General features: G+C 39.9%; 2 protein-coding genes across 4 annotated transcripts in view; one reads left to right on the forward strand and one right to left on the reverse strand.

The window, feature by feature from the left end:
* Positions 1–24,494, reverse strand: part of unc5c (unc-5 netrin receptor C) — a 229,617-nt gene that overhangs the window by 203,280 nt on the left and 1,843 nt on the right. For both annotated transcript variants that reach the window (XM_037752704.1, XM_037752703.1), the window contains exon 2: positions 8,602–8,704. The gene's annotated coding sequence lies outside the window, so the exon portion shown is untranslated. The remainder of the gene's footprint in view (positions 1–8,601; positions 8,705–24,494) is intronic.
* On the forward strand, positions 3,122–24,493 carry glis3 (GLIS family zinc finger 3). Of its 2 annotated transcripts, none has more exons than XM_037752706.1 (11): positions 3,122–3,186; positions 3,822–4,293; positions 5,238–5,415; positions 5,502–6,627; positions 15,234–15,395; positions 15,499–15,609; positions 16,688–16,823; positions 18,252–18,324; positions 22,296–22,438; positions 22,959–23,123; positions 23,245–24,493. In XM_037752706.1, exons 2-11 carry the CDS (start codon positions 3,903–3,905, stop codon positions 23,364–23,366), a joined length of 2,607 nt encoding a protein of 868 aa, XP_037608634.1. In that variant the 5' UTR covers positions 3,122–3,186; positions 3,822–3,902; the 3' UTR covers positions 23,367–24,493. The 2 variants fall into 2 exon arrangements, with proteins under 2 accessions (XP_037608634.1, XP_037608635.1); XM_037752707.1 differs by having other exon boundaries at positions 5,241–5,415.

Raw genomic sequence — 24,494 nt, forward strand, 5'->3', positions numbered from 1 at the left:
TTAGTTTAGACGTATTACAAAACATTAATTTAACACTATTGGCAACAAAACAACATTATGTTAATGGGAAACTTTTAATGCAATCTCGGATAACTGATGTATTTATCTATTAATATGCTGCGAGTAAGTACACGAGGGGCCGCGGGCTAATAGGAGCCGTTATAATGAGGGATGATACCAATAAATTGATATCTCCTACACTCACCACACTCCTCTCCGCAGCTGCAGTTAAAAGGATTGACTCAGCCTTCACTAACCTTGTATTTGACTTGAACTGTCATTAGCAAATCAAAAGCAGATTAATTAATCACAGGTCCACCGGGGTGTGCATTACCTTAAGTGACTATTGTAATATAACTTAAAGAGAAATCACCCATGATTTCTCATCCTGACACCAGAATGAATGCTTTGCTACTTCCAGGAGTGCTGATGCTGTCATCAAGGGGGGGGGGGGGAATGGATTCTGTAAGTGGTGGAGAGTCTATTAGGGCATTAATTCTGCTACAAATGGAGCTCTTCCCAACACTTACATCTCATCTGGACGTCTTCAAGGCTTTTTTCCCCCACTCTGCTGCACCTATTAGTCTACCTTCCCTCCCTCCTTTTCCTCAAATCCTTTCCTTAAAACATACTCTCTGTTTAGAGAATGCAGAGGAGGACTACAGGGGAAAAAGTGTTGTTTTAATTTGACCGAGAGGGTCGTAAACTGTACAACATACATGTGTCAGTGTTGAGAAGAAGAGGCGAGTGGCTATGTGTGTTGTTGTTGTTGTTGTTGTTCTGCCTCAAGCTTGGACGCCTTACCATCCTGTGTTACACTCTGACATTTGGAAACACACCGTGACTCAGAAGAGGCCAAATCACAGTGGGAACGCTGGATCACAGCTTGAAGCAAGCAAGATCCCTGGAAGGTGTACAGTATTTATATAATCATGTAAACAAGGAGCAAAGTCTTATATTTGTGACCTCCACAAGCATCGCACTTTGTCCTTCCTTACATCTTTACATGTCCCTTTTTTCTTATTCTTTTTTCTGTATCTGAAAAATGTGTGCTGCTATTACTGTAACCAGATTGCAGCCACCCCATTGGTGTACTTATAGTATCCCCTGCTGGCAAAAGAGGGAACACTTCCCACAAAAACAGATGGGTATATAGAAAAGTCCTAGTGATGTACAACAGAACTATTGTACATCAGTTTTTTTTAAAAAAAGACAATAGTGAAATGTTTTCAAAGATGTCAGATTAGGAACATAAGAGTAATGTTATAGTGAACTGAAGCTGAAAACATGCATGAATGTAGGTCCACTAACTTGCTTTCAGATGCTGGGAGCGTAGTCATTAAATATTACCCCACCAGAGGTCAGTACTACTTTATATTTATAACTTATTTTATTCAAACTCTCAAGCGATTCATCTAATGCATCAAATCCCCATAGTAAAATGCATAGGGTATCAATGGTTTTCCTGTTACAAAAATAAAGGTTTTAGTTCAACAAATAATCACATATCTTCTTTTGTAAATAACACAGACAGGCGGAGCATCCTAATTTCCACTTTAAGATAATACAGTGAAAAGCCCATAATAAGCCCAGAGAGGTCAATGCACCTTATGCCGCTACAATCCACCATTCTGATCAATGCAAATCAGCAGTCATTATGACTGATAGCGGAGTCATCCACCACTCAAGACATAGTAGTCAGCACATATATATGTATTTTCATTTAGTGGATGCTGTCTGTCAAACTACGTAGTTCATCATTATTATGGATTGTGGAGCAGTCTCTCTTCCATGTATGTTCCCAAAGAGCAGCTACCATCCCTCCTCCTATAAACATGCTGGTTTCCATAGCAACCTGGAGCAGGATCTACAGAGCAAACACTCCAGCAGCAGCAGCCAGGAGAAAAGTGCCCTGACAATGGTGTCTGAGCTGAGGTGGAGGGTTCAGAGCAGGTAGCAGGTTCATGCAACACAGAGTCACAAGGTTCAACGATCAACTGTCCAGTAAAAACTTCATCAGACCAACAGAAATACAAAAAGAGAAATTAAAGTGTTTTTTGTTTTTTTAATTTTGGCCCAGTTTGTTATGAGCTGAAATAATTGCATTTAAAATAATTTTGGCTTTTAATTTATTCATTATTATTATTTTAATTTACTTATTTTTCTGGGGGTTTTTTTTGGTCCTTTCCTTTTTTTTTTATCTTTTTTTATTTTCTTTTTTTTTATTCTTTTTGTTTTTGTTTGGTGTATGTTTCATTTATGTTGCTATTGGATTTAATTCATTTATATGTATATATGTAATTGTTTATGAAATTAACTCTGCTTATTTAATGGTGCAGTAATATTGTTATAGGGATGGGTGGGGGGGGGGGTATAATTTGTTTATACAATTATTTATTGGATTTTGTACAGAATACCCATAAAAAAGACTTTGAGCAAAATTTTAAAAAAAATCTCCATTTCAGAACAGCATTTTAAAGAGTTGTACTTACTTAATTAATCACGTACATCACATTAATCTATATCACTGCACAGCCTATAAGAAACACAGATATGCAACATGTTGAACATGTCATTTTACACCACCTCCATTTTACACAACTTTTTTAAACTGCAGGATAAAGGTTGTTTTAGTGGAAAATAAATAATATTAAAATAAATAAATAAATAAGGGCGTGATTTGTTTAGGGTTTTTTTCCCCCCAGAAATTTAAATTAACAATCCAATCCATCAATAATCTTCCTATCTAGTCTATATCAATATGCAACTGAGCAAGAAGTACATGTTTTCATGGTGGCATCATCGTGGAACGCGCGCTCACATAGGCGCGTAAATGCGCACGCGCAAACTCCAGAAGGACACCCGCAACTAACTAACTAACAAAAAAATAAATCTTTAATTATTTACTGTTAACTCAGTTTGAAAATGACGTCGCTCAAAAGCAGCCGAGTCAAGGGCAAAGGAGTAAGTGAACCAAACCGGTGAGAGAAAAGAAGTTCCTGGAAGCAGCAGAGGAGTGAGGTGAGGTGAGGAGGGACTGAGAGACTCCTCAGGCTCAGACTCAGACTTCACTTCTCTGCTCAGTGCACAGACAGACATCACTAAAACTGTGAGAGATTACAGCCACAGCTCGGCGGACAGAAGGAGCTATTCATCCTGACATGTCACTGCGACGACAGCACTAAAGGTGAGTGAAGGCGACTATGACTCCAGAGATAACTTGACAATAAAGGTCATATATATTTATATTTTTTTTTACTGTTTTTGAGGGACACACTTGTAAACACTTTTTTAGATTAAATTCCAGATAGATTAGCTGCTGTTTATATGAATTAAAGTGAAAACAAAACAGAGTTTTATAGCCTAAACTTTAACTTTAAAAGTGTCCTATTTGTTTAAGATGCTGAGACATGTTTACTCTCAGATATCAAACTGATATTTTAATAAAATAGAAGCTTTTATGTCGGTTAATATTTATATACAAGTGTTGACAATTTATTTTACTTATGCTTTTCATTGTATGTAAATACTACTTGTTTCTGACTGTCCACTTGTTGGTATGATCATTCTTTTTCTCTATTTTTTATTTTATTTTGTTTTGTATTCTACATGTTCGAAATACATTTTGAAATGAAATGAAATGAAATATATTTTGTATAAAATACATGGTGCACAGTTGTTTGTGGTTGAGTGGTTTTCTACAGGTTCAAAGTACAAAGACTGTGTAATCCTTTGTTTAATATTACATTTGCTGTTTTAATTTAACCCTTTATTTGGAGACCATATATGTTTTATGTTTTGTTGTTTTTGAATCATTTCCTAGGTATGAGCTGTGGATTATCATATCCTGTGTAAAGCAAACTTTTGCAAACTACTTGAATCAACTTCCTCATGCGCTTCTGATGACTTCAGCCATGAGTGGAAAGGGTTGTCAGCTCCTGGTGTCTCCCTGCAGCGTGTCCCCGTCCCTAAGCATGATCAGAGGACACCAGCCCCACCACCAGTCCATCAGGATGCCCATGTGTTCCCCACAATGGTCCGATCCGAATGGTCCCTCCTCGGGCGTGGAGAAAGTGAAAAGAGGAACCGTCCACTCTTTTGCTCCTTCTGGAAATCAGAGCGAAGGCCATGTCGTCCTGCCGACCCTGAGCCTCCGCAGACAGGTGTTGACCAACGGGAAGCATCTAAACATTTCAACTGTGTCCCCAAACCAGCAAGTGCCTGCTCATCATCCTACAATCAAAACAGTGACAATACAAACGGGACGCTGCTCCTCCAACAACAGCTTCAAAGGTAAAAAACAAAGGATGTGTGAGCAAAAAACAGGTGGAACTTTACTCTCTATAGATAGGTATTTTAATACCGCAGTATAGAATCTACATTTTAACTGAGATATCAGGGCATCTACATCAGGGCACATGTCCCACAACATAATAAGTCTGACAGAGTGATGTTGTAGCCTTATACAACTCAAAACTACAACTGATTTACTATTCGCATCTTCATAAGGCGAGGCGATATGGCCAAAATCTTATATCACGATATAGGTCATTTCGTATCACGATAACGATATGTATCACGATATAGCATGTTTTCTAGTAATTCAATAAGTAAATAGTCTATATGAAATAACCACATGGTAAAGCCAGATTTGTGTATACTCCTGTGCGAATTAAATACTTGACAAATAAAGAAGTACTGAGTATTTTCTCATTTTAAGAACTTGAGTGCAAAATGAACAGTTTTAAGTGAAATTATAGAGAGAAAAGAAAGAAACAGGAACGACAGGCATTTTTATATTGTTTGGACGATTATATCATCAAATTGCCCAGCCCTAATCTTCATACTTACGCCTATTCTCAGCGTGCTCTTCACAACCTCACTGTCTTCTTGCTAGACGTCTTGTTCTTATTTATTGATAATTAACCGAGGATAAAGCTTGTCCTGAAAGTTTCTACAGAGGAAAAGTGGAAGGAGGTGAAAAGCTCATTAGTGATTAACAGAGCAGAAAGTGTTAGGTTGGAGAGGGAAATTCCGCAATCTGCTGTATAAACCTTAGTTAAAGCAGAATTAATGTCATGCATTTGAGTTTTATGTGCGTGTGTTAATGTCTTTTCCAGATAGTTGTGTAACATTATGTTAACACTTTGGATAAAAGTTGTTGCTCTACTGAAACCTATATACTTTAACGAGGTATCTCCCATATGGATATTCGGTTTATTGAATGTTGTGTCCAGCAGGTCGCTCTGTGTCAGGGCCTACCATGGGAGTATTTGGTCAGCCAGCCGCTGCTAACCTGACAGTGACCAGCAGTCCCATGACCGAGGTCACAGGCCACCGCTACACTGCAGGGCCTGCAGCACAACATCCCCCATCACATCCACACAGCGTGCAGATTCCCCACACTGATGCCAGGTGGGCAATATCAATAACAGTATGTGATGATGAGCTCACTAAAGCTTAAGAGTGATACTAAAGTGGATAACAACAATCTGTTTCAGATCCTTACATTCCAGAGAATCCCTGGCATCCACTACGCTTAGTCTGTTTGAAACGCAGTCGGTGTTTAGTGGCAGACATGACTGGTCGTATGGCTACCGTGTGCTTCCTCCGCTGGGTCTGCCTCAGTGCTCCGAGGGAGGCGAGCAGCTCAGCCTTCCTCACGGCACGGCCATGTCCGGTACGACCGTGTCGGGTGGCACTAGCAACTCCGCCTCCTTGCCCTCGTACCTCTTCGCAGGCGACGCCACAAGCCCCGGACAGTCTCGTGCAAAGAAGAGAGCACTTTCCATGTCGCCTTTGTCGGATGTCATGGGTACCGATTTCAACTCCATCATACGCACCTCGCCTACTTCACTTGTGGCTTATATCAACGGCTCCCGCAGCTCTCCATCCTCCCACCTCACACTCTCGCCTGTCCAGTCTGAAGGTTACGGTCACTTCCTGGGCGTGAGAGGCTGCTGCATCCCGCGCCACTACCCCCATCCCCAGAGCACGCCAGACTCTTCGCAGGCCCTGGCCCCACAGACAGATTATAGCCGTATGCAGATGCTTGAAGAGGGAGGGGGTCTGGAGAGCCAGATGGCCAACATGGTGGTGGACCAGCAGTGCCTCCCAGAGGAAGGAGGGTCACTGGAGAAGACCTCAGAGAGCTGCAGCCAAACCGCCAACAACCTGCTGCCACCTCCGCAGTTACAGCCGGCCCTATTGACCACTATCCAAGAGGCTGCTACTCCTCCGCAGGGGCCTCCACCGCCCTATCACTCACACCAGCACTTCCATCTCGCAAGACTTCACTGTAAAATAAAGCCCCATTCTCAGGACCCCATGGTTTATCCCAGGCACGGGGTGAGCTTTCTACCCCAGGTGCCCATGCTGGAGGAAGAGGAAGGAGAGCTGGAGGACTATGGGGCCCACTGCTGCAGGTGGTTGGACTGTAGTGCAGTCTATGACCAAAGGGAGGAGCTGGTAAGGCACATAGAAAAGCTTCACGTGGACCAGCGGAAGGCCGAGGACTTCACATGCCATTGGGTGGGCTGTCCACGCAGCTTCAAGCCCTTCAACGCCCGATACAAGCTTCTCATCCACATGAGGGTCCATTCAGGGGAGAAACCCAACAAGTGCACGGTACACCATTCAGATGTGTCTTTCATACTTTATTTCTCTGCCTCTTCGAAAGAAGATTCCTTATGCTATCTCCCCTCCCAACAATACACAGATAGCACAGCTCTTTTGTGAGAGGAATGAGTGAATGCAGTCAAAGCAGGAACATGATGAATGTCAGGGGCTCACTGAGTTCAATTCTCAATGTTCCATTCAAAGCCACAGTATCCAGTTGAAGGCTTTCAAGCCTCAGGCTGCAGGAAAAAAGCCTTTTTTAAAGGCGAATGCCTTCATGCGCTCTGTGTTTATGGCCAAAGTTTAGATCAAAAATAAGGCCTCTCTCTCTCTCTTCTCTTAACTCTAGCCATGGGGTAATTAGCAGAGCTCTGTGATAATTGACATGGGAGTTAACTCAATTATGTAGTTATTAAACCAGCACAAAGGATGCCTAGCACTTTAGATCTGGCATGGCACCACGACTCTCTAGTAGCCACTGGGCCTGTCAGCAGCAGGGGGCTTGCCAGGCCACCGTCTGACAAACTTGGCCGTCGTTCTGGGAAGGTGATGCCCCGTGGTCTGGCTCTCTGCAGGTCTGCAGGTCTGTGGCCAAAGAGTTGGCGCTTATCCACGAGCCGGATTATTGATGAACTAGTAGCTTTGTTTGTCCAAGATGAATGATCCATCTAGCTCTTAAAGATGTGTTGCAATTGAATGATGCCTCTTTAGTTTGGGTATTAGTTTTAAATGTGATGTGAGAATATTAGAAAGAGTCGACAGCTGTACTGAGGTACACCAGCACTTTGAGCTAAATGCTAATGTCGGCATGCAAACATGCTCACATGCTCACATAGACGATGCTTTAATGCGGATATTAAGCAGGTCTTGCAACATTTCCTCATACAACAATTTGTATAAATTCCGAAAAGTTATTGCTCATTTCTATGAACGTCCAGCAACGTGTCGATTTCCGCTCGTTTCATACAGTATTTTCAAAATAAACTTCCGTCTTCACAGGAATCAACTTAGGTTTAGGAAAAGACCAGAAGAGGCGTAACTTAAGTACAGATGTTACGTGACAAATAAATCAATACTGACTTCTGATTTCACATTGGATACGAACACCGGTCTCCTAGGCGACAGTCCTGTGTTTTTTGACCCACCCATCCACTACGACCTCCTCCTTAAGTGACGTTTATTGCTCTTTGTACTTCCTGGTTTGCGATTACGTGGATTACATATGAACCGATTTTGTGGGATATACAAATTACAGTGCATTACTTTTCGTAGGTAGAGCTACGAACGGTGTATGAGAACAGCCTGAGCAGGTTTACCATGTTCACTATGTTAGCTTATTGTGTTAGCATTTGCTAATGAACAAATACAGCTGAGGTTGATTGGAATATCATTAGCTTTGCAGGTATTTGGCTATAAACCAAAGTATTGGACAATAATACCTAAAAGTGACGTCATATGAAAAGTCAGGGGATCACCAAAGTAATTACAATTCATCCGGTTGGGGCCATTGACGTCTCAATTTCACGACAATCCATCTAATAGTGTGTATAATCTGTTGAGATATTTCACCGAAAGCTAAAAATGTCAACCTGCTGGTGGTGCTAGAAGAAATGTCAGAGGATCGATAGGATTCATCCTGTGGGGACTATAAATGTCTGTAACAAATTTCATGGTAATCCATCCAGTAGTTGAGATATTTCAGTCTGGACCAAAGTGGTGGGCAAACCAACCAACAAACCAACAGACAGACCGACGTTACAATTCCATAGAGCCATGCAGCTATGGCTAAAAACTATGTCTGGATTGTAAACCACTCTGAACTCCCTTCTTTGTTTTTTTCTCACTCCCACTGGGAAAATACAGGAGACTTAGATGAGTAATTGACAATCCACTCACCAAACATGCTTCAAGTCGCTGCTTTTAACAAGTCAATTATTAACGGCATGCATACCTGCAGTCGACCTTTTGTACCAAAATACTCACTTATTAGTTGCAGCTCGCTCTGTTGCCATGGGGCCGCAAACGTTGGATGGGTCTGCGTTCCATGTAATCATTCAATAATGAAGAAAGTATTCATGGTCACAACCTATTGCCAAAAACAGAAATGATACAAATTGGCACTTGTGTTTGTGTTACAGTAATTATAGTACAAGATAATGCTGGGTCAAGAGAGAAAAGGTTAGCACACTAGACTTATCTTTCCTGCGCTTTAATGAGACATTTTAATTCTGCGTGGATTTTCTTCAGGTCAAGTCTGAACAATAATATGTCAAGGGTGCAGGCTTTTTCTATACTCTACATCTTTGCATGAGTATGTGCATGTGATTACATCTACTCCATCTGAGATTGAGAAGTGGGAAATGCCAGATATAGGAACTCTGAATCTAACACAACAGTTAGAAAAGCTAAAAGCACTTTAATCGTCCAAGATGCAGCGCCCAGTTTTTCTTAGGAAATGATTGGCAGGTGAATAAACTGATGCATGATAAATGAAGTGCGAGCCCGCAGCAGAACAATGAGGTAGCTCTTGTTACACAGTGAACATCTCGGGCAGGCCCAGGCTCGTACCTGTCATCTCACAATCTGTTTAATGATGATGCAGCGGTTTGTTAACATATCCTTGACTCACCAGTCTGTTTACATCTGTCACTGTGATTTAAACACATGAGGTTTTAAAAACACAGTGTGAACTTCAAACCCAAACAAGAGATTCCTACAGTCATTGTGAGTCAGCACGTTAATTATGATTTTTAGACTCTTTTTTTATATAATTCTCTACTATCACCATTTTGCTAACTGCTCCTCAATGAGTGGAGAAATGGAAATGCAAAAATAAAAAAATACATAAAATAATAAATAAATAATTGCTCGATTAATTTAAGGTTTAATGAGTAAATTGTGTTTTTAATTAATTCAAAATATAATGAATATTGATCAGTAAAGCAATAATTGCTACCAGTGAGCATCAGTTATTGGCAAAGTTGGCCAAAATGGACTTAATCTTCTTTCAGTATGTATTATTCATGCTGTGATCAATCAGTGCATTTGCATGTCTGTGAAAATAAAACCATAGTTCCTTGCTAATACACTAAATGTCCCTACATGAGCAGCTTGTAATTCAAGCCTTGCTATGAAAGCAGACCCGATTAAATTTCAGGTTTGACAACATTTTGAGCGCTGTCCTTACAATTGTTTGGAGGGAACTAACTTGTTTTTCAGCACTAGGAAATAATGCTTTAGTATCTGGAATACACTTTCACTCATTTACTAGCTTCTTTCATTATTTTGCATTGGTAAACAAATCTGTTTATTGATCCAGAACTCTGAACTCCCTCCTTAGTTATATGAAAAGTCCCACATTATGTCAAATTTAGGTACCAATACTGACAGTTTGCTACTTATGTTGTTTTAAAGGAACAGTGTGTAACATTCTGGGGGATCTATTAGCAGAACTGGAATATAATATTCATATCTATGTTGTCATTAGTGTGTAATCACAAGAATCACGTTTTCTTTAGCTTAGAATGGGTCCTTCATATCTACATAGGGAGCGGGTCCTCTTCACGAAGTCCACCATGTTGCTCCCTCATGTTTCTACAGTAGCCCAGAACAGAAAAACCAAACACTGGCTCTAGAGAGAGCCTTTCACGTTTTTTGTGTAACCTGAAGGCCACCGTAGTTCTCTGTCACGCTTGTGAAACTGCGGTACCGTGAGCCGCCGTCTGACTGCCGTTGCTCTTAAAGTAGTGTCGTTAAGGATAGCGTCTGAGTGAGGCGAACAACAGATGGTTGCAATCTGCAACCACACCACTAAATTCTAAACACTGTGCGTTGAAAGTAATAATCTCGAAGATTTTCATTTAAATAAATGTCTGTTAAGTCATTATATCGCCGAATGAGGTAACACAATGGTGATTAAGCCTATGGCCCACTGATGAAAGTTCTTGCATTTGCAGTATGACAAACTGGGTGTCTATGGCGACATTCCCGGGAAAGGTGACACTGTTTGGATCTCTGGGAAGTGAGATGCAAAAACACCCCTACAATTACCGCTTATCACCATAGATGCCGCCAAAGAGAACGAAACGGAGATCTTCGAGATTGTGGCTGTGTCCGAAATTGCATCCTATGCGCTACATACTCAATATGTGTGCTATCGTTCAACATACTTTTATGTGAATAAACAGTAGTATGTATCTTTTCAGACACACTGAGCAGTAATTTACGTCATCACTTCCTGAGAGCCTCCTTGCCGGTTGGAGACACGTAACTATGGTAACCTGTGCAAACCTCATGTGACCAAAACATGATTTGTGAGAATCAAAGTCTGAATTAATTTAAAATATATATTACCCCTAGCAAACTGAAATCTTATACTTACACTTAAATTAAAAAGCTGTCTGTTATGAATGTTGACGTCACTACCGCATTGCATTGTGGAATATTTATGCCACTGTAGTGTCCAGCGTTTGCGTACTGTAATATTTCACTGGAAATAGTGTGCAATTTGCGTACTATTGGTTTCATACTAAGGTTTCCGACATACTAAAATATCTCACGTACTGTTTTGGCGTACTAAAAAGCATGTATGCAACCTGTAACTTTAATTGTTTGAAGGTTCATATGATTTATTTTCTTTGTGAACACTTAAGCACTTTGTCCCACACTTTGAGTAGTTGTGGCAAAACTATTATTCTCATGTAACACCCCTCCAGGAATGTACGAGCCACTGGATACAGGGGCTGACAAGCTAAAAATATACAGTATAAGGAAACAGGTGAAACAAAAAGAGCCGAGAGGGGAGAAATATCACTTGTGAAACAGGGAAGAGTGGAGTCCAGAGTGAACTGACCTCAGGCTAAGACTGGGCATTGGACAGACTCTGCTGGCACAGACTGCTGCTGTCATTGTTCAGCCAGGGCATGAGTACCTGCCAGGACCTGTCAGGAGCTGGCTGTAACACTGATCTACACCGAGGAGCCATGCTGCTTTCTTTTCAGCCCAAACGTCCCTCGCGACAAACTAAAAAGCCCTCTGCGCTTTATGAGCGCTTTATGAGACAGAGAGAGAGAGTTACACAGTTACCCACCCCTGGCTAGACCTGGAGACTTGGCAGTATTTTAGCTTTATGCTGGTTCTCACTTGTCTGACCACTTTGCTTCTGAGAGACTTATTTATCTCTGTCGGTGCTGTTTTTCTAGCTGCTGTTCATTATTTTTCTTTAAACTATATTTAGGATTGGTCCCCTTATGAAGGAGCATTTATTGTAGTAGAGCAGAATTGGAAAGAGTCCCCGAGTGAAATGCGTGGGAATGGGTTTTGAGAAGCATTTCTCATTTTGTGCAACCGTTTTGTTTGGTTTCCAGTTTATTTGCTTTGACAAAATGTTAATAATTCTTCATATTCAGTGCTGGTCAATCTTACGCTTTTATAAAATTTCCAGAATACAACCAGCATCCATTTAACATCATTTCTATAAAAAAATAAATTGTGACAATTGTTTCCCTTCAAACCAAGTTTAGCAAAAAAGCGACCTTTATTTTCAAGTTTGATTGCGGAAGCAGGACAGTTTTTGAGAATAGAAAGGAAATAGCTGTGTTGTGGTGATGAAGAAAGGCAAGTATTTCTATGTAGAACGCAGAGGAATGTTATTAGTGAACTATTAATGGTAAGATTTGGCTTTGGCAGTGATGACCGAGAGGTATCAGTATGTCAGGAATCTAGTCTTAGCGAAAAAATAACAAAACTGGACATGGTCTGTGTGTTTTCTCCATAAAGCTTAGTAAGGACATTCCAGCCCCCCTGTGAACAGGAAGAGGGAGAGTAAAGTCCTGCATGACAGACATATTTTAGCTGTGAAGTCACTGTGATTGCACGCTACTGCAAAAAATGGGGCTGTTTGTTGGTTTGGATTACTGGTATTAGTATTTTCCTGAAGCCCAAGAAGTAGTACAAGTGCAAGGTCTGTCTGATGCTGTTATATATATATAATGTAGTCATTCTTTAGTCTGAGTGTTGCTGTAAATGTATTACGAATAGTCTACTACAAGTGACTTGTTTCGTAATTGATAGCTACCAGCCGCTGTCAAGGTGATGCAAGATGAAGGATTCAAAACACAAATGACAACACAGTGGTGTGTGTATAAACACTGACCCCTGCTGGTGACACACACAACTATCAGAAAGGTGTTACTTCAGACATGATGTTGGAGTCAAGTGTGAAAGAAATATTATATTTGAAAGAGTGGGCGAGTAAAATAACTTGTTTTAAAGATTTAAACGGTATTTTCAATTTGCAACCCCTTAAAGATGAAAACTCAATTTTGACAAAGCATACATCGTTTGAAAGCATAAAGCCTCGTGATTCGATGTGTGTAAACAATATCGCTGTGACAGCTGTTCCTTCTTTTAGAACAGGAGTGCATACAAAACAGAAAAAAAGACAATAGGTGAGAATAAACCATGTATTTCTACCATGTTTGTGCCTCCGTAAATTTGGTTGAGTCTCATACAATTCCGATTCACGTATTGATGGTAAATAATTTACCTGTCAGAAGAGGGCCAGATTATAACTGTAATCAAAACGGTTCAAGAGCAGTAACCATTTAATTTTGGGTATGTTATTTTCGGGCTTGTGCACAGAGAGAGTGTGCTTGTTAAGGGAGTTAAGCATAACTGATTCCTTCAAAAAAGGGTGCATCAGACTCATTAAAGTGGCAGTAGGCAGTATATTTTTGGCATCACAGGGCAAAAATTCCATAATAACCTTTCAGCATGTTGTAATTCAAATGTGGTGAGAGATAACTAGACTTCTGCACGGTGGCTGTTTTCAGGCTTTAAAAAATCTCTCATGTGACCGTTTGGCGTTCCTTCAAGAGAATTCACAATGGCTACCTCGACACAAACTTTCTCATTTTACAGCTAAACAGTACACTACAAGATAATTCTGAAAACATTTGAGGTGAGAAATAGGCATCAACGTAACATAATATTGATTCATATTTGATCAGCGCTGCCTAGTTTGGTCGGAGTTCGCGAGTGATTGACAGCCGGCTCTCATAGACAGCAGCTGGACAGCAGACCTCAGATCAGCTCTTACTGCTTGTTTTCCTCCGGTCTGTGAAATCTTGCAGATGCCGTTAGGAGCACCAGAGGACACAGAGGCACATGATTTTTTTCAGGTTATCTGTTTCATGTACTACTGTCACGATATCGTGACCGTTTTATAAAAATAACTTATTATTACTTTTTAATCATATTTGCTCAAATCTCGCCCACTTCAGCTTTAAGCTATAGCTTGAATTATCAGTGTTATATTTGTCAAGTAGATATCTGTTCCTCATAGTGTGATGTGCTCTGTATCCTGCGTGTCCAAGTTACATCCACACAATATTCTCCAGTTAAAGCTGCAGTGGATAGAAATGGAGAAAATATGATTAAAAAAAGCTATTTATATAAAACTGTTATCGATAACGATATCGCGACAGTAACCTGAAAAAAAACATGTGCCTCTGGTGTCCTCCGGTGCTCCTAACGGCATCTGCAAGATTTCACAGACCGGAGGACAACTAGCAGTCACAGCTGATCTGGAATCTGGCGTCTAGCTTCAGTCAATGAGAGCTGGCTGTCAATCACTCGCGAACTCCGACCAAACGGTCAAACTAGGCAGCGCTGATCAAATGTGAATCAATATTCTGTTACTGTAATGCCTATTTCTCGCCTCAAACGTTTTCAGAATCATCTTGTAGTGTACTGTTAAGCTGTAAAATGGGAAAGTTTGTGACCCGACAGCCATGTTGATATCTCTCGAGGAAATACCAAGCACCACCCACATGGCCGGAGCACAGCCAATAGGAACGCACTCACTCTTTTTTAAAGCCTGTAAACAGAGCCATGAGGAGGTGCAGAAGTCTAGTTTTCTCTCAGAACACTTGAATTACAATATGTTGACAGGTTATTATGGAATTTGTGCCCAATGATGCCAAAAACTTGTTGCCTACTGAAGCTTTAATTGCATCTTCAACATCCAAAAAGTGTTTTAAAAAAATTATAATAATAATAATAATAATAATGTCACAGCCATTTAAATTATAACTATAAATTCACAAGATAATTGCAGAGTAGTGGTATTTGACTAATGTGGTTGTATAATAATCAAGCATATAGAGACGAGCTATACAATAGAGTCTGCTCACTACAATTTATAGCCAGGAGTTGCAACTGTGACTAGATAAACTTGCCATAAAACTAAAATGCACCTGTCTGTCTTTCCCAAATGTTTACCCCTCTCAGGCTGCTTCATAGCTGCAGTGAGCGAGTGTCAGTTAGGAGTAAATGGCAATAATTTTTTCTATATTTCCTCTTTCACTCCCTCCCACACACTGAGGTCAGCAGGCCTTTGTCTGCAACGACTTCCAGCTCATAAGCTCATACTTCCAGGTATGTGTGTAACATCAGGTGGGAGATGCTTGTGTATTGAATATTGCACTGGACGGAACCAACAGCCAAAAACAGTAATGACTTTAAATGACCCACGGGGTTGTTTCTAAATGTAGTAGAAATACATCTGTTGCAACCCAATGGACAACTTTTACTGTGTTTGTATGCGTTTACAGTTCGAGGGCTGCAAGAAGGCTTTCTCTCGGCTAGAAAACCTGAAGATCCACCTGCGCAGCCACACGGGGGAGAAACCCTACCTATGTCAGCACCCCGGATGCCTCAAGGCCTTCAGCAACTCAAGTGACAGAGCAAAACACCAGCGTACACACCTGGACACAGTGAGTGGCAGCCTCGCACAAATGCATATCATTTCAAAGCTTGTGTATGTGTGCCTGTGCTTGCCTCTATGTGGAGTCCTACATTATGTCTGTGGTTGTACAGAAACCGTATACGTGCCAGGTGCCTGGCTGTGCAAAGCGTTATACTGACCCCAGCTCCTTGAGGAAACACGTGAAATCCCACTCTACTAAAGAACGGCAGTTACGGAAGAAGGTACAGACTACACGGTGCATGCTGTGAACACAATTCGCAAGTTTTTCCAAGCACTGTTGTTCTCCAGAATGTAAAGTTACACCAAGTATGCAACTCAATGGCCATGTATGAAAACTGGACTAAACTGGATTTGTAAAAGACAAATCTCATTAGTGATGACTGCGTCACTTCAACATTAACCATAAACAAAAGAAAAGCTACAGTAACATGTCATGTCAATCCATTTGTCCTAATTAGCTGAAAGTATTGAGCATTATACTCTCTAACTGTGATGTGCTTTCCATACCACTCTGTTAAACACTGCGGCTTTACTGTTCTCAGAAAAAAATTTAATTTACTTTAACTTACATCTCTGTGTGCACGCAGTCAGGTGAAAAAAACATCCACTTACGCTCACACTAACAGAGCTAGGTTGCACAAAAACACATAATTATGTGGTTTGTCACGTCTTTGACGTGTATTCGCCTCCTTTATTTTCCATTTCAAAGTTACACATTATGGCACGACAGCGTTGCCGTTCAGATTGTTGCATGTGTGTGAGAGCCATGCTCTTTAGCTCTTACTGAGGTTGATGTCACCATAGATACACACAAAGAAGGTGGGTAGTTACTAAAAAAAGTGACACCTTACAAAGTCTCCCACATGCTCGACTTCTTTCATCTAAAACTCAAATAAATGTCTGTAGTAACTCATTTCACGGATGCTTCTCAAGATGGAGTGCTTGTTATATTGATTTCTTACCAAGACTGTAGCAAAATCCTAACTTACACACTGTATAACAACCCTCATAAGCATCCATAAGCCGTTTCTTGTCTTTTCTGCAAATGGTTCTGATGGTAGCAAACGTGCTTCAAAGCTATCATCCTTAAGATTTTCATATTGTTTGATGCTACTTGGCTGGCATTTATTCTGCTATAGCCATTATATACATCTAAAAATATACATTGCACAACATCAAAGCAAAAAGGAACAAGACGCTCTATTCATTGTGAGTCATTGTAGTTTACTATTACAGTATTACTACAGTTAGAATTATGAAAAAACAATTGTGTTTATGCTCCATGTGCCATGTCTCTAGATGAAATCCACTGCTGATGGGACTCAGGACACGCTGACAGACTGTTTAACCATCCACCCTCTACAACCAAGCCTTTCTCCTCTGGCGAGGACAGACTTGAACTCTTCCCCTTGTGCATCCCACGAATCATATTCTGGTACGTCTTAGCCCCGCCTCTTTGCATTAAAGCTGCGGTCGGGAACTTTGAGCAAATATGATAAAAAAAGTTATTTTTATAAAACTGTTACTATATCCTGACAGTAGTGCATGAGACAGATCTGTGAAAAGAATCATGTTCCTCTACCTCATTTAGCGTTCCTAATGGCATTTGCAAGTTTTAACCATGCCCGAACGAAAACAACCGTCAGAGCCGAGCTGGAGCCGAGCAGTCTCTGGGCAGCTGTCAATCACTGCTTGCTAAACTGCTGAGCTCCAATCAAACTGTCAAATTCTGTTACTGCCATGCCTATTTATCTCCTCAAATGTTTTCAGAAACATTTGAGGAGAAACATATCAGAAATAATTTAGTGTTCTGTTTAGCTGTAAAATTAGAAAGTTTGTTGGTGCCTTCAAATGGAGTCGTGTTTATCGTGTTCACGAGAACAGTCCGCATGAATTCACGACCTCGTGGAAAGCTTCTGAAAGCTCAGAGTTTGCGAGTTGTGACGTGTTTGTTGACATTGGAAGTATCATTTTATCGGGACATAATAAGTGAATATATTGCAATTTTAGCCGTATTTAGTTTTTCTTCGTAATTTTATAATATGTCTGAGGAAAATGCTGATATTCCCAATGGCCTCATCTTTTTCCTCTGTCATTATGCCTTTGCATTTACTGCATTATGTTACCCACTTGCTAGCTTACTAACTGTTAGCCTCTTTGGCTTCTAAACGCCGACAGTGACGTTAATATTGTCGTTGCTTAGCAGCAGTGTTCTCCCGATTTTACCACTTGAACGCCAAGCACATCATGGACAAGACTTCCCATGTTGTAAACACGAGCTCAGGAGTTTCATTTGAAGGCACCATGAGACCTGGTCGTCATGTTGAAAACAGTCGAGCCAATACCAAGCAACGCCCACCAGCGGGAGCAGACTTTCTCATTTCACAGCTAAACAGTACATTACAAGATGTTTCCGAAAACATTTGAGGCGAGAAATAGGCATCACAGTAACAGAATATTAATTCATATTTGATCAGCACTGCCTAGATTGGCAGTTTGATCGGAGGTCACACGTTTCACCAGCAGTGATGGTCAGCTGCTGGAGAGATTCCTCGTCTCTGATTGGTTGTTTTCCTTCGGCGCTGTGAAATCTTGCAAATGTCATTAGGACTACTAGGAGGACAGAGAGGAACAAGATTTTTTCCAGATCATCTATCAGGATATAGTAACATTTTTATAAAAAAATAACTTTTTTATCACATTTGCTCAAATGTACCTACTGCAGCTTTAATATGTTTGATTTGAAAGCTATATACTTTTAAAGCATCTTATCCCCCTGCAACCATGTGCACATAATAGGTTTATCCGTTAGATTTAGGCTGTGGTGGACAGCCCTGAAGTGTCTGTCATCCCTGTTCCTCAGCTGCTCCGCTGGGACCAGACTCCTCCAGCGATCCTCACCTGGCTCTGTTGTGCTCCTTACAAGATAATTACAGGTACTGGGTTTGTTTTTGTTTGTGTGTCATTAAGTCAGGTTTGATGATTTTATATTTAAAGGGGATAGTTGGGGTGTTTTGAACTGGGGTTGTATGAAGTTCTTATCCGTAGTCAGTGTATTACCTACAGCAGATGACGGTCAGCACAACCCTAGTTTGGAGTTACCACATGGAAGCAAAGCAATGTACTGCTGTGGACGGGGCCAGCAGCAAAACATATTTTAGCCACCCAAAAGAAAAGCCTAACTAATAAAAATCAGTTTAAGTTTACGCTATATTTAGAATATTTCCGCTGGTTTACCTTGCCGTGTGACAGCTATACAGTCTATGTTGCTGTTATCTATGCTCTCACCAAAGCCACCAGACTCCATTGAAAGAAAACTGTAATTTTACCTCGTAGAACATGAGAGTTGCTGGTCTACCGCTGCCTCCATCGATTAGCAGCGGTAGACCAGCAGTTTTTTTCAATGGAGTCTGGCGGCTTTGGTGAGAGCATAGATGGATACAACGGCTTCAGTTCCTCGTCAGAAACAGCTGTCTGACGGCAAGGTAAAGAGATGAAAATATTCTCAATATAGCGTATACTTAAACTGATATTGATTTTTTTTAAGGTGAGCCTTTCTTTTAGGCAGCTAAAATACATTTTGCTGCCGGCCCCGTCCACAGCAGTACGTTGCTTTGGTCCCGTGTGGTAACTCCTGTCTGTTTCTCCAAACTGGGGCTGTGCCGACCGCCATCTACTGTATGTAATACACTGACTATAGATAAGTATCTCATACAACCCCACTTCAAAACACCCAAACTATCTATTTAAGTTAAAAGATTTATGTACCCATACATAATGGAACAGGAATTCCAACTACATTTTAGGGGGAAAAGACACTAAAAACATGCACATACCCATTTATAAGCAAAAAAAGATGAAGCTGTTTCACATGAATCTTTTTGAAATACTGTGGAATATAACCATGCAGCAACAACATTTGTAGCCGTTAGCCAACTGGTATTTTCTTTGGATTTTCTATTCCCATTGGCACAGTTAGGACTTTAACCATGACTGATTTAAATGCTTCACACATCTTTTTTTTCTCCCTTTTGATGATCTGAAACAATCAACTCATAAACATTGGTTGCCATGGCTTCAAGACTATAAGCTCATAATTAGAATAATCAGTTTAAAAGAAAGCACTATTTTGTACCCTGATAAAAGCATCTAAAGAGTTGGGGTTTTGTTGCTGCTGTGGCTGGGGAGATTCTTTTACAGGTTAAGGATAGCCAGCAACACATTTCCCTAGTCAATCCATAGGAAAACATCCCTTCATCTACAAACTTCAAAGCATGTGATAAAGTATTTCTGTCGCTCTGAGCAGCCAGATGCTCATGGCTCCTCACTGGTTGGGATTGTTCTCGTATCAGCAGTAGGCCGAAGCATTCACCGCAGGGTTCTGGGCAGACAATTGGCCAGCGAAAGCAGACCTTGCCTTGGCTCATTGGTCTTGACCGCTGGTATTAATGGATGCTATAGCCACCGACAAGAGCGGCTGAGGAATTCAATAAGTGAAACATAAAATCTAAAAAATACCATTTAAGGTTCAGTGGGAGAAGAGAGATGCTGTAATTGCTTTTTTTTAGATGTTAAATCGATTGTAAAATCCTTGTTGCCATTTTCTGTACACTTTTCAGGGATTCCTTTTCAGTTCCCATTTAGTTCTTGCATATTGTTAGCTCCCTTAGTCTTCTTTTTATTGGCAAGTAGACACGCAAATGTGATACTGAGCCAAACCTAACAGCAGGGGTGTCAGCTCCCATGGCCACTGAACAATATTTACATTTACTAGTTTAATCCTCTCTATTTAACAATGAGTTACACAGATCTGAAAGTAATATCCTTGATTTTCTTAATGTTGTAACAATGAACTCCTATACAACCCTTTACATCACAGACTTTCAATGAAGTTAAACAAGTTTTCCTATTTTAGCCGATTATGCTAAATGCAAAAGCCGAGTCTTGATCCATTATCTAAAAACGTTGTACTATAGTGTTGGGAAAAGCTCTGGAGGAGCTTGTGTTGCACAGGCCATAGTGAATAGAGTAGAGACTGCAATACATCATAAAGTGCCCCTAGAGTACCTCTGTTGCTTCTTATATCAATTGCCAAGAACAGAGAATCAATCTTGTGGTCATGAACTCGATGAGTGAAACACCTTAGACGGTGCATTTTTTCAGTACTGTGCAGAAACTATATATTTTATTTCAAATAGCAATACTACGGCAGCGTACTTCTGCCACGCCAGAACGTATTTTTTCACGTGATATTTTCATGTTATTACGAGATACTTGTCACGTTATAACGAGAACGAGTGTACAAGAAGGAGTTTGTATGTCGTTAAAACATGAAAATATCTTGTTATAACAATAAGCTTTTCACATTATAACGTGATACTGATCCGTTTTTTCCTTTTCTGGCGTGGCAGCAATACGCTGCGCCGTACAAATGCTTTTGAATTTAAACTCGGAGCAAAAAAATATCCTACATGGATTGTACCAGAATTATGCTGTGCAGAAAACTAAGGGTTAAATCAGCTGTGCACCATGCTGAGGAAGTGAGGCCGAGGAATCCATTAAAGCTGTAATTCTGACCTCATCAAATAGATATAGAAAAGATGAAAAAGTTGAAAAAGAGGGAGCTTTCTGCTTTTTTTTTTAAGTGGTTATTTCAAATACATGTCATGTTGTGCATATCATCTGCATCATTCAAGCGAGTAAAGGATTGCCTGAGGAAAATCGCAGGTGATGACAGGTGGATCTCATGCGAATGGTTGCCGAAGTCTGTGTCAAATTAACGCAGACTGTGTGAAACTGTCACCTTGTCATTACCGCATGATGGATTCATTAATGCTTTATTTGCCAACTAGTTATCGTGCCTTTGTGTGAAAAGTGAGGCAAATGTGGAAGTGGACAAATACAGTTGTTTGTTAAAGTGCAATGTTTGCCTATTAATTCTAATTGAAGTATGGTTAAAGGATGTTTTTCATTTCTTTAGCTCTTAACATCTACAGGAAGTGGTTTTATAAATAGAAAACGACAGCCTGTGATAGTGATGTTTTTACATAACTTGATGTCATTACATCTTTATACTATTTATAACATTTTATATAACTGCATAATATTGTCTTACTTATTTCTTAAAGAAAACATCATACACTGAATCATATAGTATAGAGGACGTGCACAACTAAGGTAACACCTTAGCCCTTGTAAAAACCGTGATATTGAAAAAATTATATATTGATATCATGTTAATAATACACATATGATAATATTGTGTAAATAATCCAGCATCAATAAACCATTTTATATACAGTTATGGTTACAGACTCTCTCTCTCCACCTCCACACAATTATATTTTAAGTGTAACTCTTTTACTGAAAAAGGGACAAAACGCACATTAAACAAAGTTAAACATGAATTTAACTTAGCACTATAATTATTATTATTATTATTATTATTATTATTATTATTATTATTAATAATAATTTCTATAGATATTGGGTTAATATTGTTATTGTGAATTATTTTGGCCATGATAATTGTGTAGTGAAAACCAGATTTTGTGACAGGCATATACAGTAATCTTTGATTTCATTCAAAGGGTAATCATTTTTAATATGTGCGAAATATTTCGCTAATATTTTTATATTTAAAATATGACATACACCTTACAGGTTAATGGAATCCAGCCTCAAACGTACCATAAATGTGAATAATGAAACAGCTGTCAAAACAAAATTATCTACATTCTTAATTGCATTGTTTTGGAAATCATTACTGTACACGGATGTTTCTGCATTGTCCACAGAATGCAAATAAGTAATAATTGTTTTGTTCTTTTAAATAATAAAAACATATATTGTTATTTTTTCTTAATTCCATAAGAAAGAGTATTAAATTCAGTCTGAAATATTTCAGGTTTGTTGATCCCTCCCCTCACCAGCTCCTCCCCGGGGACCGGTGCTCTCCCACCTGCCTCCCACATCCTCCCCACGGGACATCCCTGCAGAACAACGGAGATCTGAAGCAGCCCAGCCAGCTGCCTGATCTGGCAGATCCAGGTATACTCAGAGGTGTATCATCAGTGTGTTCTTAAGGTTTGTCAAATAGATGTCAATATAGTTGTGCAGAAGGGGAGCTTCTTCTGAAAAGGAGTTTGTAGTTCAAGTTTCACATGTGAAGAGCCCATTAGCAAACGTCTGGGTGCTTTGACAATCTGTTTGAACTGATTTTCTCACATGCACATTAATGGTGCCGTATATCTTTATGATGTGTAGCAGGTGGCTGGTGATTTTTCTAGTTAAGGAAAAAATCAGGCAGCTCCACTCTATGTGCCTTTAAATAGATATCACCTATTTTCCCCGCAGACTTGACAGCCACCGTGATGTTGACAAGGTGTTCAGAAACGCACAGTTTAGGTTTAACTGCTGAGATAAAGATGGTTTGAAACGACTGTTTTCATTTATGAGGCCTAGTGTTACTTTTCTATTGGAATATATAACTTATAAATAAAAAATGTGACTTTAATTGAGTTGTTCTTTACAATGTGGATAAAAGAGAATTCTCATTTTCCCCCCGTAGAGCTCTCAGGGCAGATATATTCTCCTCCACGATACGGTGGGATCACAGCACAGACCTGCTCGAGTCACCTGATGCAAGTCGATGCCTTTGGTGACAGCCTCGCTCCGGCTGTCAATAATCCCAATGGGGTGGCCACCTCACAAGCAGCTCTTTCCTGCATTACAGGTAATGAAAATACAGTCTAAACTAAATTACCTAAAGATGAGCACTTTATTGCCATCGGATTTCACAACTCTCGCTGTGTGCATACATGCATCTGTGTATTTGTGTGTGTGTGTATCTGCAGGATTTGATGTCCACAGTCAAGCGCAGGATGTGGATCATAATCTAGAACTGCATGGAGGGGATTTCTTCAGCGCGGTGGACCACTGCACAAGCCAGATCTCCTGCGTCTACACGGAGGGATGATATTACTCGAGTTTTGTTCCTTTGCACTATTTTGTGTCCCTGTTCCATTCAATTTGATAGGAAGAACACTTTAGATGGCGCCACAACTTTAGCAAAATAAAGGGATATTTGATTGATTGATTGATTAATTGATTGATAAAACAATCTAAGATGCTGCTCCCTGGGTCTTGAAGGAATCGACTCTTCTCAGCGCAAGTTCTTTTCTCTCTTCGACTTAAATCTCTATAAATGTACTATTTGACTCAACACTCTTCTGCCTCCATAATCAATGTATACTAACGACTGAGCCTACAGGATTTTATAATGTTTACTTTTTCAGTTTCTATATATAACAATGTTAATATAGTAAATACTTCAGGTAGTTTTCTGGTGCCATTTTTGCACAATATTCAACACTGCAATCAAAGCAAAGTATGCAAAGGGAGGGTTTTTCTTAGAAACATGCCTTGTAACTATAGTAACAAGACAGCCTCACCATTTCACTCTAATGTTCATAGACATAACCTGTTGTTTGAGTATAGTACTGTGCTACGATCGCTGCTGTACCTATAGATCGAGAGGCAGATTTTTGTTGGTGACCATACCAGTGATTTTGCATGTTTTAGTTTATTTACTGCAAATTCATTACACTTCACTTTGTAGTTGGCCCTTTAAGAAAGCATGGCATGTAGTGCTGTACATTTTTTAACCTGCTTTATACAGCATTCATTTCAGTTCATTTCCATATGTTATGAAAATGAACTTGTGGAGACTTTAAAAGTGTAAACTATCAGTGGTTAGCTGCTTTTATTTTACAGTTACATTATTATTATAGACTTTTTCGATCCAGTTTGCACTTTAGCTGCATAACCATGCAACCAATAATTCAACTAGAAGTCAAAAAGAAGACATGATGATCACCATAGATTCAGCCTACCCTACACAAAAGGCAAATTTTAGATTTTTATAGTGTAGTGAAATGATCAGGAGGTTAAAAAAAAACTATTCAAAACACATCATGATCAGCAGCAATGTAAAATATACATGATTTGTAGTAAATGGGCCAAAATATGCAAAAATGCTGCTGTGGTGTTTTAACTTTTGAACATATTTGGATCAATAAAAAGAAGTAAATCATTTGTACCCTAC

Source organism: Sebastes umbrosus, chromosome 19 (assembly GCF_015220745.1).
Source record: "Sebastes umbrosus isolate fSebUmb1 chromosome 19, fSebUmb1.pri, whole genome shotgun sequence".
Lineage (NCBI taxonomy): Eukaryota > Metazoa > Chordata > Actinopteri > Perciformes > Sebastidae > Sebastes > Sebastes umbrosus.